This window comes from Hyperoodon ampullatus, assembly GCF_949752795.1.
Source record: "Hyperoodon ampullatus genome assembly, chromosome: 2".
Taxonomy (NCBI): domain Eukaryota; kingdom Metazoa; phylum Chordata; class Mammalia; order Artiodactyla; family Ziphiidae; genus Hyperoodon; species Hyperoodon ampullatus.
Genome location: NC_136915.1, coordinates 62212777 through 62232735, shown reverse-complemented (window position 1 = coordinate 62232735; position 19959 = coordinate 62212777). Strand labels below are relative to the sequence as shown.

Sequence of the window (19959 nt, the reverse complement as noted above, 5' to 3'; positions counted from 1 at the left end):
TTTATGTTTAAAATTAAACAAGGAATTAAGAGTTCTACTTCCATCCCTGCTGCTGTTTGGAAATGGCAATATCATGTTCACTGCCTCTAATTCCAATTATCTTCATACTACACATCTCATGAGTTCTGGGAAAGCTCAAATGTCTCTTCCCATGTGCCAGCTATTGCTTACAGAGCTTGGTTTCATAATTTCATAATCACTGCATTGTCAATAGGAAATTACAGTGAACTAGCCAATGTAAGGCATATGAAACCTGTATTAACCTAATAAAAATAATTTTAAATTATTAGCCTCATAAAAACTAATTTTTAAATAATCAAGGACTGTGTAAAATGACTAAAATCCCATTTTAATAAGTAATTTTGTGAATTTTCCTGATTATAAAAAGTTGGAGAAATCCAATACTTTATTTTGTAAAAGAAATGAAAATGTAACTTAAGTGAGTTTTTAAATCATTCTAGATGAAGCTCAGAGCACTTCCTGAAAGACGGTAAGTGGTCAAATATATTTAATTATTGGATGAGGTAAGGGACTGAAAAAGTTAGCACCAATATCTTATAAAAAGAAGACGAAAGAATTAATAAGCATGTGTTTTTCTTAAAGGAAACTAAACTGAAAATGTAGTTTTATACCTTTTGGTCAAAGACTGAGATCTAACTGATGTAACTTGAATAACAGGAATACATTTTTACATGTTGCAAATATAGAAATTGAGATAATTTAGATAAGAGTTAGGATGAAGTTTACTTTTACATTATTTATGTTAAAAAAAAGTTTCCTAAGAAAGTGCACAAAGTAAGGAAAATTGCTAGGATGTTTTATCTGTGAGAGAGAATAAGTCGTTTTCAAGCTCATACCTCCCCATCCCCTTTCAGCATTTGTTGAGAACTCACCCTGTGGGTGTATTAGTTTTCTATTGTAGCTCTTTAACAAATTACAAACTTGGTGGCTTAAAACAATACAAATTTATCTTACAGTTCTGTAGGTTGGAAGCCTGACATGGGTCTCACTGGGCTAATATCAAGGTATGCACAAGGCTGCATTACTTTCTGGAAGCTCTGAAGAAGAATCAGACTTGTTTCCTTGCTTTTTTTTTTTCTTTTTCTTTCAATTTCTAGAGGTCATCTATAATTCCTTAACTCGTGGCTCCCTTCCTTCATCTTCAAAACCAGCAACACTGCATCTCTCTGACCGTTCTTCTGTGGACCCATCTCCCTCTGACCACAGCTGGAAAGGTTCTCAAATTTTAAGATCCCGTGTGATTACATTGAGCCTACACAGATAATTCAGGATAATCACCCCATCTCGAGGCCCTTAACATTCATCACATGTGGGAGGTAGTGTTCAGTTCACAGGGCTCTGAGCCAGCATCAGAAGATACTACTGTAGATCTATTTATTTTAAATAATTTTGGTGTGTTTAGTGTATTCATATCTATTAATGAAGGGAATAATCAACTCCCTTTAAACAAAAGACTTTCCTAAATTGCTTGAAATGTTTTTTGTACATAAAAATTTTTAAATAATTTAATAATTGTTTAATAATAATTCCATTGCCTTCTGCAAGTCTACATATTTTACATAATTTAATTGTAATAACAATATAATTTTATATACATGATAGTATCTTGCATTCTGTTCTTTTCACTTACTTCATATATATATTATTAGGCAAACAGGCTGTATTTGATTAAACTTTACTCCTCATACTAGAGATTTATTTGTTTGCAGTTTCTTACTAGATTAGATAATTCTTCACTTAGAATTCACTTATTTGTCCAGCTTTTTCCTTTTATTGAATAAATCCCTTGGAAAAAATTTCTTTGAAAGAAATTACAGAGTCAGAATGTATGCCTACCCATTTTTCTCTTCTTATTTGTTTATAGAGCCATAATTTTGTTCAGGTATTAGGTGGTAAATTGGTCAAGGACCAGGGTGTAAGCCCCAGAGAATGTATTTGTCTTATAAGCCAAATCTGGAAATTTCCATCGCCTTTGCCAGTGATTGGTTTAAGAATTACCTGTGACTCAATTCTGTCCAGTAAGACCGAGCTGACGTTTTTATAGCTGGTGAGGATTTGATCAGAGGTGAGATTTAGAATGCTGAGAATCTGTGTAGTGCTGACATCTATTTGCACCATCGGGGTGTCTGTTATCACTATAATTCAGATGAGAGGATGAGACTGGAACAAGAGCAAATGGCAGTGCAGAGGACAAGGCAAAAGAAGGATTCGAAGGTGACTCTGACGTGTTGAGCCAGGGTGACTGTGTAAGAAAGTGCCATTGTTGGGATAGTAGGTATGTGGGTGTTTGGGATGCCCAGGGATGTTGGGACCCCTTCATTTTGGGGTGTGTGACCTGAGGACAGAACATCCAAATAAATGTGAGCCTTAAGAGAGAGACATTTGGGGTTCAATAGAAATGTACCGTGAGCAACAAATACAAGCCACATATATAATTTTAAATTTTCTAGTAATGTCATTTTTTAAAAAGTAACAATAAACAAGTGAGGCTAATTTTAATAGTGTACTTTATTTAACACACTATATCAAAGATAGTTTCATTTCATTAGTCATTACATATCCCAGAATCTCAATTTTCTCCAGCCATGTTTCAAGTGCTTAATAGTCATGTACGTCTAGAAAGACCAGTTTAGGAGCTGGTAATAAAGTCAGCACCTTTCTTTGTTTGCAGGTGTGAACCCATGTTTTGGTTTTTCCTGCTTTTTTTTTTTTTTGCTGTTACGAACAATGCTGTAATGAACAGTCATACACACAACTTCTGGTGCAGCAGTTGGGGCAGTGTACTCTTGGGAGTGGGCCTTGTGCACAGCAGCAGCGGAGACGGGCCTCGTTGTCTTCCCAGGTGGCTGCTGCAGCTCACGCTCCTGCTAGTAAAATGCAAAAGCACTCACATGGCTCCACATCCTCACTGACATTTGCAAAAGTCACGTTTCATTTTTGTCGATCTAGTGGGTGTAAAATGGTTTCTTACTCTGTCATAATATTCATTTCTCTGATGATTAATGAGCTTGAATACCTTTCCAGATCAATTTGAACCTTCATTTTTTTCTCTTCTGCAGAAATCACAAATATTTATTCATTCAAATATAAGTATATTTACATTATGTATGTTATAGATGTCATATTATTTTTGTATATGGGTCGTATATTCATTTACAAATAGTTATTGAACACCCTCTGCTAAATACTGGTCTAGGTACTGGGAATGAACTAGTGAGGAAAAAATGATATAGTCCCAAATTCTGCCTTCATGGAGTTTACATTCTAGTGTGTGTGCAGTGACCAGGGAGAGACCAAAAAAAGGTAAAATGCTGTCTGACGTATGTCAGTGAACCTGGGTTTAAGTCTGGCTCAGCCATTTTACAGCATTAAACCTTGGTTTCTGCCATTGTAAAAAGGAGATGTCAATAATATTTATCTTCTATTGTTTATTAAATGCATATAAAGAACTTGACACAGTGTCAGGCAAATTGTAAGGATTCAGCAAATGCTAATGACAATAAGAAGAAGAAGAAGAAGAGGAAGAAGAAGAAGAAAAAGAAAATATAACTACTATTTTCCCCTTTCTTGCTTCTATTTTTTCTTCTAGGTTTTTTTTTTTCATTTTTTCCAGTTACAACTACTGAAGTTTCAGATTACATATGTTTTGGTTTTTTTGAAGCATTGGCTCTCATGTAGGTGTCAACCTCCTGGTATTTTCTGCAGCAAGACAGATGACTTTGGCTAATTTTGAGATGTGTTGTTTTCTAACTTCTTAAATCCCAAGAACCAAGAGCCTGAGTACATGTACTTTTAAAAAATCTGCATCACGTTGGATAGGCAAAAATGTGGGAAAATCCAGAGGAATATCTTATATAATTCAGGGCTGTGTTCTGTGAGTATAAATCTTGCTTGAATTAATCATTTCAATCCAATAACCAATTTATTGTTAATTTATGTGCAAAATACCATGTAGGGGAGTTGCATATGACTTTATTAATCTTTGGAATAATAATTTGTCCCTTTTTCTTAGATAATGATGTTGAAAATGATCTTCAGTCGTACATCAGTTGAGCACTGCAAGATGTACACAGAAAAGCAGAAAGAGTGCAGCCTCTTCTTAATAGCTGTTCGCCTGGCTTCACTGAACCAGATCTTGGATCCCTGGGTTTATCTGCTGCTAAGAAAGATCCTTCTTCAAAAGTTTTGCCAGGTAGCAAATGCTGTCTCCAGCTGCTGTAATAATGGAAAGAAAGTACAGACTATCTCACTATCCAATGAAATAACACAGACAGAGGCATGAAAGAACTCTTAATCAACTTGCATGTTCACAGCTTTTGACAACAAATAACCCTAAACCTTACTGTGAACTTAGGCATATCTGGCATGCCATTGTTTATGCATTGAAGTAGAATTTTTGATATCAGGCTAAATGGTCTCAGAAGCATAGATAATCTCCTATGTGCCAGAAGTATTCAAACACAAAAAAAGGAAAATAGATTAATAATAGTCTAGTGTTTGGGTGACTCTGTCATTTGTAGCTGAATATGTGATTATTTATTAGGTGAAGACTTTTTTTTATATATAAATGATCTTGGTCTGTGATGGGGGCGGGATGGGAATAGTTAATATTCTAGTATTCTGAATACATGGGGAATTTAACGCACAGATCGTTGAAGACAAGGTTTGTTTTTGCTCAAAGACCTTGGCCTTCTGCTTTCTCTTTTACTCTCTCTCTTTCTCTTTCTCTCTGTGTCACTTTTATTCCTCTTACACTTTTTTAAAAAGTTGAGTTAGGATAAAAAAAAATCTGTAATGTATCCACAGTGTTCCTTAGTACTGATGTTATTTAAATATTGCTCAATATGTAAATTAGCTGTTAACCTTACAAAGTTTAAGTTTTGGTTGGGTTGGTAATTAGGTTTATTCATTATCTGAATCAGAGTCAATTCCATTTATTTCAAAAATGGTAGAGTTTGTGACCATCCAAATTGCTAAATGTTCTTCCTTTTGATTACATTTTTAATTCCTACAAGCCTGCAGAAGATTTGTAAAACTGTGCTTGGGAGCCAGTGAAGTGATTTTTCAAAATGCTATTTAAGGACTGATTTGAGCACTAAATATAGGTACTCTGGCTAATTATCTTCCCTGATTTTCCACCAAAAGTATTCTCTTCAGTATTTTGGGTATTTAAATACTAACTCTTATTCTAAGACCAATAAATATTTTGAAGCTTCTATAAAGACTTTCCATAGTTTGACCTATTTATAGGATTAGTAAATTAATAATATTGATCCCTCACAGCACTTTCTCTGCCCTCTTCTCAAAGTAGCTCTATCTAAATATTTATTCTTAAAATGTTCCTCTCAGGGTCTACATGTGTACAAACCTTGATAGCTAAGCTTGATATCTTTTTGGCACAAGTAGGTCACTACATTAAGTTTTGAGAATTACACTTAAAAAGAAGATTTCCCCAACAAACACAACAATCTTTCAAATCAGACCTACATAAAATGTTCTTCATACTCTTTAGAGCATTCATTTTGCAAACTTACTAACATTTTCTCATGAAGATTTTAATTTGATTTTTCCTTTACTGCTTTCCTAGTTTTAAGAAACTTGAGATTTATTTATACTCCTTTATAGTAACTACATTTGTGTTTGTGTTCAGTAAGCATTTGGGGAAGAATTAATTTTAAGAGGTACAAAATATCTATTAGATTAATATGTACACCACTCTAAGTCAATCAGGAGGAATCAATTTAAATGACCATGTCAAATTGAGTGAGAAGGCAAGATCTGCTGGGAGCAGAAATAGAGACACAGATGTAGAGAACAAACGTATGGACACCAAGGGGGGAAAGTGGCGGGGATGGAGGGGGGGGTGGGATGAACTGGGAGATTGGAATTGACATATATACACTAATATGTATAAAATAGATAACTAATAAGAACCTGCTGTATAAAAAATAAATGAATAAATATAATTCAAAAATTCAAATAAAAGAAAAAAATCTGCTGGGAGCACTTTTGTAACTCATGATCATTCCACTAGTCTAGGTTTTGGAAAAAATGATGATAAATAACCTATACTAAAACCCCATTATAAAATCTCTCTATGCCATAGAATTGGATTATCCTACAGGTCACCTCATGGAGGATGAAACAAAACTACATACTGTTTTTTTCAGGAAAAAAAGTGTACTTAAATGATCTTATAGTGAATAGGTTTTACCTCTTGAGTGGTCCTCAGACCCTAGGTTTAGATATACACATAGTGTAGACCCAAGTGGTATGAGCTTGATTGGGTTATTTCTTCCAACACCTACTACAGCACTTGGAATATAGAAAGTGTTCAATGACTGTTTGTTCAGAGAATGAATGAATCATTATCTGCCGAAACCAAGTGCACATTGGTGGGGCCCCACAATATGGTTGAAGCGCTTCATGCCATTACAGACCATCAAGCTGATAAAGTGAATGATCTCTGCTTGTTTAATTACAGAAACACAAATTTATCTTCAGATGTGCAGTGTCATATTGCTGCATAACAAAATGCGTTATTTGTATTAATAATTTAAGAGACTGCTACTCCCAAGTGGTAATTGAGATTATTGTCAAAGAAATATCACTTTTCATCAAACCACAGAAATGCATAAAGACAAAACAGCCTAAAACTCATGCTTAACTACAAAACAAATTCCTGCCCAGGGATACATGGTAGTTGTGGATGATGGCATTTTTTGAACAAGCTTGAAAAGGAATCTAAAAAAAAAAAAAAAAATGGTTCTGAAAAACCTAGGGTCAGGACAGGAATAAAGATGCAGATGTAGAGAATGGACTTGAGGACACAGGGAGGGGGAAGGGTAAACTGGGACGAAGTGAGAGAGTGACATGGACATACATACACTACCAAATGTAAAATAGATAGCTAGTGGGAAGCAGCTGCATAGCACAGGGAGATCAGCTCAGTGCTTTGTGAACACCTAGAGGGGTGAGATAGGGAGGGTGGGAGGGAGACGCAAGAGGGAGGAGATATGGGGATATATGTATATGTATAGCTGATTCACTTTGTTATAAAGCAGAAACTAACACACCATTGTAAAGCAATTGTACTCCAATAAAGATGTTAAAAAAAAGAAGAATTAATGAATAGGTAAATAATTGAAACAAGTAATTCTGGAAGAAAGATCTGGACATAAGAGGCTATCTTTTTAGTAGAGACTTTAAAATATAATATTATTGTCAAAAAAAAAAAAAAAAACAGGAGATGGAAAAGGAAGAATTATGTAAGCAGCATGTGAGTTTTGTTATGTAGGCAGCCCTTTGTTAGTACATGGAAAACCTGATAAGAAATATAAGTCCTAAATGATATCAGCCTTTGGATGATAGCTGAAGTTAGATTTCAGAGATGTTGTTCAGAGGCCCTAGATGTGGTTAGGAAGTAAACATCTAAAGTCACTGCAGAGGAGTATGTCAGTTTCCACGTTTAAGTTCATTGGCCTTTAAATTCACTCGCATATACTTAGTTTATCCATGCATATATCTGAGCAGGAAAAAAAATGCATGCATAAATTATGAGAATTACAAAACTTCTCAGTATTGGTTAAAAAAATAAATAGAGACCTAGGAAACTAAATAGAAAGTAGTGAGTGAATTCAATATAGAAATATAGGTAATGTCAGCTGTCGTAGATTTTACGAAGCAGTTTTGATTTTCCAGTGAATTTATACCGCTATGTTGTGTCACAGAAGAGAATGATGACACATCAACCAATTAGAACAGTTTACTTTTCAAATAAAATAAGTATGGTGGATATCTTTAAAATATTTTAAATTGAAGAAACAAAATGTGTTATCCCAAGATTTATCAAATTTACCTAATGCTATATATGAAGTTATTTTAAGTAAGCGTAAGCATTTAATCATGCCAGATTTAAATGATTGTCAATTTTTTTTTTTTTTTTTTTTTTTTTTTTTTGCAATACTCGGGCTTCTCACTGTTGTGGCCTCTCCGCTTGCAGAGCACAGGCTCCGGACGCGCAGGCTCAGCGGCCATGGCTCACGGGCCCAGCCGCTCTGCGGCATGCGGTATCTTCCCGGACCGGGCATGAACCCATGTCCCCTGCATTGGCAGGCAGACTCTCAACCACTGCGCCACCAGGGAAGCCCCCATATAGTCTCTATTTTATAATTCCTAAAGTGATGATTCTATTAAAGGCTTATAATTTATACAAATTGAGTTGTAAACCATTACATTATGATACCACAAGCCAAGTACATTTTGATTCTCTAGAAATGCAGTACAATCAGACATATACCATATTTATTCATATATAAGTCACACATTTTATCTATTGAGAATGAAAATTATTTTATTTTCAGAAGTTTTACATCAATCTGTTTCAAATCATAAACAACTCAAATATCCACTGGAATGTTTATTTCTTCATTAAGAACGAGACTGTTCCCCGAGTGCCCTTGTCTCCAGCCTGTTTTTTCCATTTTCTCACGGAGAAAAAGTAACAGAAATATTTACTATGGTGAAGCTGGGATTGTTTTTAAGAGAGAGAATGGTTTCACATTTCTAATATGCTAACGTCCTAATATATGAAACGTCTGAGTCTGCTTTTTAATATCTGCTTTGATGAAATAATTTTATTGTGGGAGTAAAGATAAGAAGGAAAGAGATTACCATCAGATACAAATTGTCCTTTTCAGGCTTTTTGAGCATTTTAGAGATGATAGCACTTCTAAATTTTTTAAAGCAGATCTTAAATTCTTTTTTTAATTGTTTTAGAATTAGAATATTTTGGCTTTTTAATTAAAGTGAATCAGATATCTAGCCAAAAGCTAGCCAATCACCAGACTTTAATAGTTATTTGAAAATAGTTTATTTCTATGGTTTTCAGTTTCTGTAGAAATCAAAGCTCTAATGTCCAGCAGGAGAAAATGTGTATGACTTACTGATGGACTTCAATGTTCTTTCAGCTTTTGAGAGGACACTCATATGGAGCCGGCATGGAGGGTGGGACAGAGAACAAAGAGAAAGAGGTGAAGGAAAACCTGTGTATTTCTAACTTGTCAAGATTCTTCATCCTTTTAGGCCATTTCACAGAAGCAAGGAGAAGAAGAGGTCACATTTATCTTTTCATAATTGAGCATCAGTAGGACAAAGCGAGGAGTGGCCAGTGTTCTTTTCTGTAAGAGTGAACGTTAAATTCACTCAAGTCATCACTGACTGCTAAACTCTTTTTCTTCCCAATCTTCCTGCATACATATGAAATATCTTACCTTCTCCCTCTTCTTTAACCAAACAATTTTGTACAAATAGCATAAAGTTGAACATTTCTTTAAGGAAACAAATTAAAAATAGGCACTGATTATTTTGATCTGTTTACAACAAATGAATATATTATTTTCAAAATGTATCTAAGTAAGAATTGAAATCATTGGCACTTTAATCAATCATGAAAAGCTCAGTATAGAAAGTGTACATTTCTCCACCTCTCCTACTCAGCATCCCATCCCTACACACTTGGTTAAATGGGAAGGTATACTGTTGTCACCTTTATGTAGTTAGTTATCTTAAGTGTATTTAAACATATCTTCCAGTATGTTTTAAAGGGTAGTCTTCAATATGGTGGAGACAAAAAATAAAAGAGACTATGAAAAGTACTTCAGAATTTTGATGGCATTCTAGTCATAGCTAGTCTGTGTACTTAACAAATGTACATTATTTATGTTGTGCTTGTCAATGGAAAATAAAGTCAAATGTTTTGAAATGTCCCTGTCTTTCTTTCCTGATGCCAACTCATGTCAGGAATGTTTTACTTATAATCACATTAAGCATTTTGCTAAAATCCTATTTGATGTGCTTTGTCAAAATAACAGCACAATGTAATGCAATAGCATCATCCTATCTGTAACATTTAAATCATTTTGTTTTATATTCCATAATAACATATAGTACAAATTATCACTGATGTGCTATAAACTTGAGAGGTGCTTTTCAATATGATACCTAGTCATGTTATAATCTCAGAATTTTTGTTTTTAATACAAAAGCACATTTATAAATTATTCTAAACTTAGTTCTACTTTCTTGTGGATTTGAATATAATCTACAGGCAGCTAACATAAGAATTGCCCTTGTTCATAGTCAGCTCCTTCAGCAGACTTGTACCTGTGTATTGATGTGAGCTGATTACTGGTAGAGATGTGTTGGGCTACCCCACTACCCTATTCCATGTGCTTATTCAGCTCAACTCTACTTCTTCCTCCCTCAGTGACGGGAGAAATTCTGTAGAACATAGATTGCAAAGCCAAGCTCATTATAAATAACACACCGAGCTCACCCTCCTTCTTCCTAAGAAAAGGCATTTAGGGAGAGCTCTGCCATAAACCCCTGACCAAACCTTTTTTTTTTTTTTTTTGGCTGCACTGGGTCTTCATTGCTGCACACGGGCTCTTTGTTGTTGTGGTACATGGACTTCTCTAGTTGTGGTGCACAGGCTGCAGCACGCACGGCCTCAGTAGTCTGAATAGTTGTGGCACACTGGCTTAGTTGCCCCCTGGCATGTGGTATCTTAGTTCCCTGACCAAGGATCAAACCTGCATCCCCTGCATTGGAAGGTGGATTCTTAACCACTGGACCACCAGGGAAGCCCCCGACCAGATCTTATGATCTCTACAGTCTTTGTCTTGTAGCATTTGAGGTAAACATCATGGCTATCTTCTGGTACACCAAGAATTTCCACTACAACGCTGATGAACCTACATGCCATGGAATGACATTGCCCAGTTTCATGTTCTCAGAGGACAAGGAGTCAGGCATCTTTAGATATCTAGGAGGTTGTTGTGCTCACCTAAAACAGTCTCGAGTAAACCTATTTTGGAGGAAGGTACTCAGAATCCAAGCCAATCCTTCAGACTTGTTATTTTCTTCAACATATATTTGTTGTGTACCAATTATGGGCTAAGCATTCTGGTAGGCACTAAGACACAGGGCTTTAAAAAACAAACAAACAAACCCAGCTTTCAATGAATTTATAATCTAGTAAGGGAATAGCAAATCATTTGAACAGAGCTGCTATTGGGGTAAGCCTATGGTAATGAAAGCATATGGGGGAGGTGATGCTGAAATAAGAAATAGTTTCTTGTAGGAGTTGACATTTAATCTGCATTTTGGAGAAAGGAGTTGGTATTAACCAGGAAGGTGGAGGCACATTTTAGGATATTTTTTCACTCCACTCTGCCCAAAGCAGTACAATTTCTAAGGCATTCAAACTGACTAAATTCTAGTGGCCCTGTAAAAAGTGTGGGTCTGAATCGTGCATACCTCTGTAATCTCACAGAGTGGGGAAAAGTGACTTGGCCTTAGGGCAGGATTTCTGAACCATGGAACTCTTGACACATTGGGGCAGATAATTTTTTGTTGTGGGGTGTTGTCCTGTACATTGTAAGCTGTTTAGCAGCTACCCTGGCCTCTACTCACTGGATGCCAGTAATACCGCCCTAGTTGTGACAATAAAAAATGTCCCCAGACATTGCCAAATGCAGCATGGAAGACATATTGGCCCCTAGTTGGGACCCTCTGCCTTAGGGCAAGGGCCATGGCCACTAGGAGGAAGCTATGTGTGAGGGTTTTCAGGACAAGGCCATCTGTGGAATCTTGGTCCTGACAGGCACCATCTTGGCATTTCTCAAGGAAGCAGGCATTAAAATGCCAGTTTGTGTCTGACTGCACAAAAATGTGGCACTACCACTACAGCAGTGCCCTGATCACCATGGGCCCTGATCCACTTCTGTAATCACATAAACCTATTCACAGACAAAGAGGTACAATTTCTTAGAAAGTATCATCTTTCTATTGATGCCTCCAATCCCTATTTTGTTCTTGATAAGAGGCCCTAGGGTTATATATCTCTCAAAGGGATATCTAAAGATGGTCCATTTCTCTCAGGACCTCGAAAATCTGTTATAATTCCTCTTAATTAAGTTCACATTTCCAGGCAAGGTGCGTTAGTAAGAGAGAACTGATTTACCAAATTCTGTCTTTTATGGAATTTTTGCATGTCTGATCTGTGTTACAGAGTTGTAAGAGCTTTATTTAATCTGAGACATAATTTTTATCAAAGAGCAGTCAAACCTGGGGCAAATGTCTCTTTACAGCCTGTGCTTTTCTGAGTTCATGCCAGTCTGTAGTACCTCAGGTATAGAGCTATTACCATACATTTTGCTGACAGAGTTCAAGTCATGATCTCTATAACTGACATTTAAACTCTAGTTTGCATGAAATGGGAAGTTGAAAAACTTAAACCACAAATCTGACACAAAATTAAAATGAAAACAAAGGTACTCATTAGTTTACTGTAAATTTCTGAGGCAAAGTAGGGAAGGTCTATGGATAATCAGTGCTTATGCTTAATATTATTATGCAATTTTTAAAAAGAAGTCTTTGAGTGTAACATGCAAGGTTGTTTGAATTCAATTTTGAAAAGAACATTGGAAGAAAATAATTCTGAAACCAGTACAACCCATTGAGGCCTTTTAAAATTAAATTTAACTAGAAGTACCCAGTGGAACACTGGTTCTTAAACAATGTGGGGTCAGAGACCCCTCTGATAATCTGGTGAAAGTTTTGGATCCCCTTCTCACAAAAAGCACAGAGAATTTTTTTACAGTGTCAGAGATTGTGCAGTTCTCCTAGAGTCTGCCTACAGATGTCTTGGAAATTTATACACACAGGTTAAGAATTCTCACTGTGAGAGAATCTTTGTGATTCAAGGAACCTCACAAGTGTCCATGTTTGGTTTGAAAACTAAAATCGAAAACCGCAGCTAAATCAACATAATTACTTCCCTGTGAATGCCAAAATTCCTTGACATCTCATGTCAAGGAATGACATGCCCATAATAGTCAATCAGCATAATGCCCATAATAGTAAATCAACATAATGGGGGGTAGAATTATTAAAAGGAACTGCAATCATTTTTAAAAATTGCCATCATGTGGGGAAAAGAAACAACACAATCCCAAACAGAATAGGAGCAATATAGGTTACTTGCCAAAAACAGGTTGAAAAATGAAAGGACCATTTTTTGAAAAAGAATTACAAGTTATCCAATAACACATTAGCCTTACACAGAGTTTTAGTTTTGCCTTGTGTTGATCCAGCAAGAGAGATTTAAAACCAACTATTAAAAAAATCAATTAAAATAAATCACACCTCACCTGAAAAATGCAATCTCTAAAATGGTTAGAATCTAACTTCCAGTTACTTTCTGTTACATGACTTTATGTTATGTTATGTATATGGATAAATATATTTTTACACTTCTGCCTGTACTATAGTTTTGTGTTGCTATTTAGAATGAAAGCAGCAAGGAGGACCTATTGATTGAAACTTTCAGTAAAATGCAAGGCATACACCTGCAGACCTTCTTACAAATGTAAAATTAATGATGCTTTAAGCCAATTCTTGAAGCTATTACTGGAATGCAGTATTGATGTTTATAGTTTGTACTTCTCTAGAGGGAAACATCTGGAGCAATTAATGACATTTATCTTTGCATTTTTCTTGCCTTATTGAGGAAAAAAGTGCCATCTTAGAGCACTGAAATATTTATATTTTGGAAACCTCACACTTTGATATCAGAGCATCCTACACTCTGGATGTGTGTATGTGAATTGGACGTGTATGTATGTGAATTGGACAGCTGTACATAGTATGCATGAAATTGCAGGTTGATTTTCATAAGTCAGTGGTTTGGACTCTTCTCCTTAGAAGATCCATGAAAAGCCATTTTTAGAGGAAGAGCAATTGCTCTTTGTTACTTATTTTCAACATTCCGTGACCATTAAAAACATTTTTTTTTGCCTGGCCTCTTTATTTTAAGAATTGCAGTGACAGAATTAATTTTTACTTGAAAAATTTTGGAGAGATAATATTCATTTACTGCCAAGCTCTGAAGGGGAACCGCTGCCTTAAATGTTTTGCAGCCCTAGTTAGACATGCATGGCTCCTCTCCTTATGACAGATTTTCTCCCACCATAGCCATTTTGCATATTTCTGCTACTATCCCTTCAGCAGAACTGTCATTGAAACCTAAAATAATTCATTTATTAATTTAATTAATTAATATTTGACCACTACTAACAGATTGCATGTTTAAAGTATTTTAAAGCTTTTTTTTTTTTTTAAGAAGATGTTGGGGGTAGGAGTTTATTAATTAATTAATTTATTTTTGCTGTGTTGGGTCTTCGTTTCTGTGCGAGGGCTTTCTCTAGTTGTGGCAAGCGGGGGCCACTCTTCATCGCGGTGCGCTGGCCTCTCACTATCGCGGCCTCTCTTATTGGGGAGCACAGGCTCCAGACGCGCAGGCTCAGCAGTTGTGGCTCACGGGCCTAGTTGCTCCGCAGCATGTGGGATCTTCCCAGACCAGGGCTCGAACCCGTGTCCCCTGCATTAGCAGGCAGATTCTCAACCACTGCGCCACCAGGGAAGCCCCCTTAAAGCATTTTTAAAGCAACATCATTTCTCTAAAATGTTCTCTAAATTTTAGTGGGTCATAATGAAAAAGAAAAACTCCCAGTGTTGGACAAGGAGTCAGAACACTTAAGTCTGTTTATCTAATTTGCTATTCAGTGGTTGTTTTCCCTTGACAATTTAGTAAACCTCTCTGAACTTGAATTTTCTTATCAGCACAGGATTATTAGGATTAAATAAGAATGAAGATAAGGACACTTTTGAAAGCGCTATACAAGTAGGTAATGGTTAATATTATTTTATTATCTGGATTTCATCAATGGAACATTAAATTTAATTATGATTTTTCTCATCTCAAACCACTATAGTACAGTCTGGCTAACTTAGTATTGGGCATTCACCAGAACACACAAGTGATATTAGAAGTCTAGTTATGGTCCCACATAGGGAAAGATACATAGCTTCTTTTAAGTTTATTTATCTCATCTGTACAATCAGAGGTTGGTTAATCTATGTGTTATCTTGTAGCTGAAAAACCATGATTTTCCTTTCTTTCTGGAATGTCATGCAGCTCATCTTGTCAGCTAAACACAGACAAGTTTTTCTCTTTTGAATTTTGATAAACAGCTCATAGGAAATCTCTAGGTGACATAGACAGAAGTGCCTATAAAAGGTTTCTGTTCCTTTTCTCCCTAAAAAGAATTTTTAGTTTTCCAACCTCCTTCTCCTATGAGATTGTCCTCTTACCATACTGGAGGATCATTGAATTCAGGGGCCATGCCTTCTATTTCTTAAGTTTTTCTGCCTCCTTTCCTTTTCCTCCTCATCCAAACTACCAAATCTGATAATATTGATTGTTAGATGACAGATCTCATTTACTTATTTATTTTTGGCTCAGGAAATATTACAAAGATTAGATTGTGTAGATTTTCATACACTTGGGCTTATCAATGTGTGTGTGTGTGTGTCTGTGTATGGGATGTCCATTATATCTCAAATGTGTATTTCTTTTCTTCAATGTTTCATTTTTAATCACAATGTTATGTTCATCCCTTTAAAAAGTCAAGTGGCACTAAATGCTTATTATGGCAGCTGAATGGATAAAGAAGATGTGATACACACACACACACACACACACACACAATGGAATACTACTCAGCTATTAAAAAGAATGAAATTTTGCCATTTGCAGCAACATGGATAGACTTGGAAGGCATTATTCTGAGTGAAATAAGTTGGACAGAGAAAGACAAATACTGTCTGATATCACTTATATGTGGAATCTGAAAAATACAACAAACTAGTGAATAAAACAAAAGGGAAGCAGACTCACAGATATAGAGAACAAACTAGTAGTTACTAGTGGGGGGATGGGGCAATATAGGGTTGGGGATATATAAAAGTGTTATGGGATTATATGAAATCATGTGTGTGAAACTTTTGAAAATTGTAAAGCACTATAGAATTTAAAGAATCTTTCATTCAGTTAAAAAAAAAGCTTATTATGATACCCACACTCCTCATTCTAACCCTCCCCCCACCAGCCTGCTCTCCAGCTTTTTTTCAACATTTCTTCTGAAATATACCATCATATTTCTAAATAACATATTTATGTTTTTGTATCCTGCATAATCAACTTTGGACCTTGTAGGCTGATTTTCTATTTTGCTGGATTTAACTCTCTCCTCACGCATTGTCCCATTACGGTTCTAACACAATTTTATTAAATCAGAATTCAGTGTTTGCATTTTTATGATAATGTAAATATTCTTAACTGCAGAATCAGTAGAAGTGTCATCATGTTTCTTTTCTTGGACACATTTTTTTATTTTCTAGAGTTAAGAACTTATCAAGTTAAATTTGCTTAACTTTCTTTGTGTTAATGACCAAATCTTAACAGTTTTCCAAGTGCTCAAACCAATCAGATAATCTGTACCTCCTTTAGAGCCTAAGATATTTTTTAAAGTTTCTCTTCTTTTCAGCCTATTGCCTCTTTTTTATTAGATATGCTGTTTCCTAGATTCCATGTCTTGATGTATTTCTTTAATAATTCACTCTTTTGATCACACCAGCTTTAAAATGGGCTTTTGGGGCTTCCCTGGTGGCGCAGTGGTTGCGAGGCCGCCTGCCGATGCAGGGGACGCGGGTTCGTGCCCCGGTCTGGGAAGATCCCACATGCCGCGGAGCGGCTGGGCCCGTGAGCCATGGCCGCTGAGCCTGCGCATCCGGAGCCTGTGCTCCGCAACGGGAGAGGCCACAGCAGTGAGAAGCCCGCGTACCGCAAAAAAAAAAAAAAAAAAAAAAAAGGCTTTTTAATAGAAAAAAAATAAATGTAAGAAACCAAACTCCTAGAAAAGAAAATGATTTTAAATACACATGAACACTAACAATAATAGTGATAATAACAATAGTGGCAGATATCATTTTATGAGCACCTATATATTATATATGTTATCAAATTCTCATGGCAATGCCACAAGGTAGGTGTTATTACCACTACTTTCCAGATGAGAAGTCTGAGGCTCGGGGAAGGTAAATCGCGTGGCCAAGTCCACAGAGTTAGTGAGAAGTGTAGCTGGGATTCTCACCTGATTTCAGGTTAGAATGTAATTGTTGTGAATTCACTTAGTGAAGAACTACTACTATGATTATTTTCTGAAGCATCAAGTTTATCTGGAAGAAATCCTCTAAGGCCCCATGAAAGAAAGGCTTTGACTCTGTTCTGATGCCTGGGCATTTTTCCTCAGCCAGAAATAATCTTGGGCAGCAGTGGGAAGGTGGTTTTTCCAACAGTACTGATTAGATTCAGCAAACAAGATTTTCAGCAAAAATGTAGTCCTTATGTCCAATTTGGCGTGTGCACACTACTGAGAATATTCAGACCTTCCCTGTTGGATGCAGAGCTGCTTCTGCAATGGAGAGAATATCACCACTGGCAGCACAAAAAGAGGGCACTTCCGCTTGCTGCCTATGCCTGTGAGTTTGGCTAAAAACTAAGAGCTTATCATGATCTGGGTTACTAAGTAAGCATCTCTTTCCGTCCTTTTTTTTTTTTGTTGTTGTTTCTTTTTTTTTGTTTTTCCTTTCATATTTTCTCTCCTGCTTGTAAGGTAACTTAGGATCAGGCTTAATGAGAAGGTGTTTTTGCTTCCTAATGACACAGGGACTCCTGGGAGAATTTGTAAAATTCAGGATGGGCCAGAGGGAGAGCCGGCCATTTGTCTGCAGTGAAACCATTCTGTTTATCACCTCCTCCTGTTTAATTTTGAAATTTGCTCTAGCTTCTTCCTGCAAAATACTATGCAATTTCATAGCAGAGCATATTTTATCTTTGAGAAAGAGAAAAGCTGTCCCCAGTTTTTGAGTCTTTCTTCCCTTGTTGCTAGCAAGCAAAATCTATTTGGTATATTTGAAATTTTATCCCTTCACAAGTTTTCTCTTCAACTGGCTGCTCTGTTTTCTTCAGAACTGGTCAGGCTGATTAGAACAGTGCAAAACATTTTGCTCAAGGGAATAAAATCTCAGCATCTCCAAAACTTGAATTCTATGTTTTCAGATGAATGCAAATGGCAACCCACCTACAGCAGTTTAACTTGAAAAATCAAAAAAAAAAAAAAATCAGTGCATCTTGGAATTTATCTTTGGTCTAATTTTGCACTTTACTATTTCAATTGCAACAATAGTCAGCAATTCTCAGGCATCTCAAGGGTCGATTAGCATCTATTCAGAACAGGCTTAACCCAATTACATGTAAACCTTTATTAAATTTTTTTTTTTTTTACTGACCCAGTAGTTAATTAAACCAAATCAAATGAGCCACTGCTTAAGGCAAATGTTTGAAGGGTAAATTCCTTCTGCCTGCCAACTTCTATGTAATTTGCATGAGAAATGGAGCCTGAAGATCTTCATAATGGTTTGTTGTTAATAATAATATAACTTTTAAAATAATGTAGTAATTTACAGACCTCATTTTAGGAAAGTAAGTTTTAATGAGAGAATGGGTTCAGAAAGAAAAAAAGTAAAAACCGTGGATGATTACATTGCTTGAAGTTTCTTAATGGGAAACACCATTCTCTGTTTCATTGGATGGAGAATGATACACTCAAACTTAGGGGATCTTTCTCATTTGCATGAGACCACCATTTGGAAGGGAGAGAGTGATATCCTTGGAGAAAGGCAAGAGGCAACTAGGAAGCCAACTAGATTAGTAGGAACTTCGTTTGGATGAGAAGTGTCATGGTCAGATTACCTTCAGGGGTATAAAAGTATGTGTTTCAGAGTCAGACCTGGATCAAAGTTTGGGTTAATAGCTATGGAACTTGAAAGTAATTCCTTAAACTCTCTAAGATTTTGAATCCTTATATGAAGAATTGGGATTTTTGCACTTACTTTATAGGGTAGCTGTGAAGATTAAATGTGTAAATATTCCAGAAGAGTGGTGGGTATGATAAATATGCAGGAGTCGTTGTTATTGATGCTGTATTAATAGTAGTAATAGTAACCACAATAGCAATCTTAACTGCTTGAGGGATCCATAAACCATATTGGGAATGTGGAAAAAGACATCCCAACCTCTGTACTAATTCCTTAATATAATTTTGGGAGACCCAAACATATAGCATTGTGTTTGAGAGGATGGGAACTGTTATTAGACTAAATTTGGTGGCATATCCTAGTTCTGTTAATTTATTAGTAGGCTGACCTTAATCAAGCTAATTAACCTAAACTTTCTAAACTTCAGTTTCTTTAACTATAAATGAAGATAATAATGTTATCTAAAGTTTAACAGATTTATTGCAAAGATTCAATGAAACAATGCGTGTACAAGTGTTTACCTAGCACCTGGCACATAATAAGCATTCAATAAATGGTTATTATTATGTTATAAATTATTATCACTAATATCAAAATCAAGCTCAGTTTCCAGCTGAGGCTGAATGTCTTCACAAGCATACAAATTTTATTCAAACTTCTCAAGACTTAGGGTAAGAAAATAAGGATGTGAGGCAATTCCCTGGTGTCCAGTGGTTAAGATTCCATGCTTTCACTGTCAAGGGCCAGGGTTCAATCCCTGGTCAGGGAACTAAGATCCCACAAACCACACAGTGTGGCAAAAACAAAAAAAAAATCCTTGGTCAAAGTGATTTCATTGCATGAAACCGGTTATGAAGTGGCTAAAATATTTGAAATGGTAGAAAGAAATTTGTCTGAATTTAGCTGTTGAGTGTGCTCTGCTTCAAACCCCATTCCTATGTGCTTTATGTTCTGCCTTATGTGACACTAACTGAATCATAGTTGGATCTAATCTCAAAGCCAGCCTTTCGAGGTCTGTGTTTACCTTATTAGTTTACAACATTTTTTGAAAACTCTACTCAGGAAAACAAGAATGTGATATTAAAAAAAAAAAGAGCAACAACAATTATTTTCCCGTTAAATTGGAATATCTGGTGACCTTATTATCAATGATTT

The 19959-nt window shown here is 36.0% G+C and overlaps 1 protein-coding gene across 2 annotated transcripts in view; it reads left to right on the top strand.

Annotated features, from left to right (window-relative positions):
- PTGER3 (prostaglandin E receptor 3) overlaps positions 1-19959 on the top strand; it is a gene marked incomplete at both ends in the record, with an annotated part of 77214 nt that overhangs the window by 31365 nt on the left and 25890 nt on the right. For both annotated transcript variants that reach the window (XM_079698377.1, XM_079698378.1), the window contains one exon: positions 4034-4213. In XM_079698377.1, the coding sequence (XP_079554503.1) occupies positions 4034-4213 (180 nt within the window). The remainder of the gene's footprint in view (positions 1-4033; positions 4214-19959) is intronic.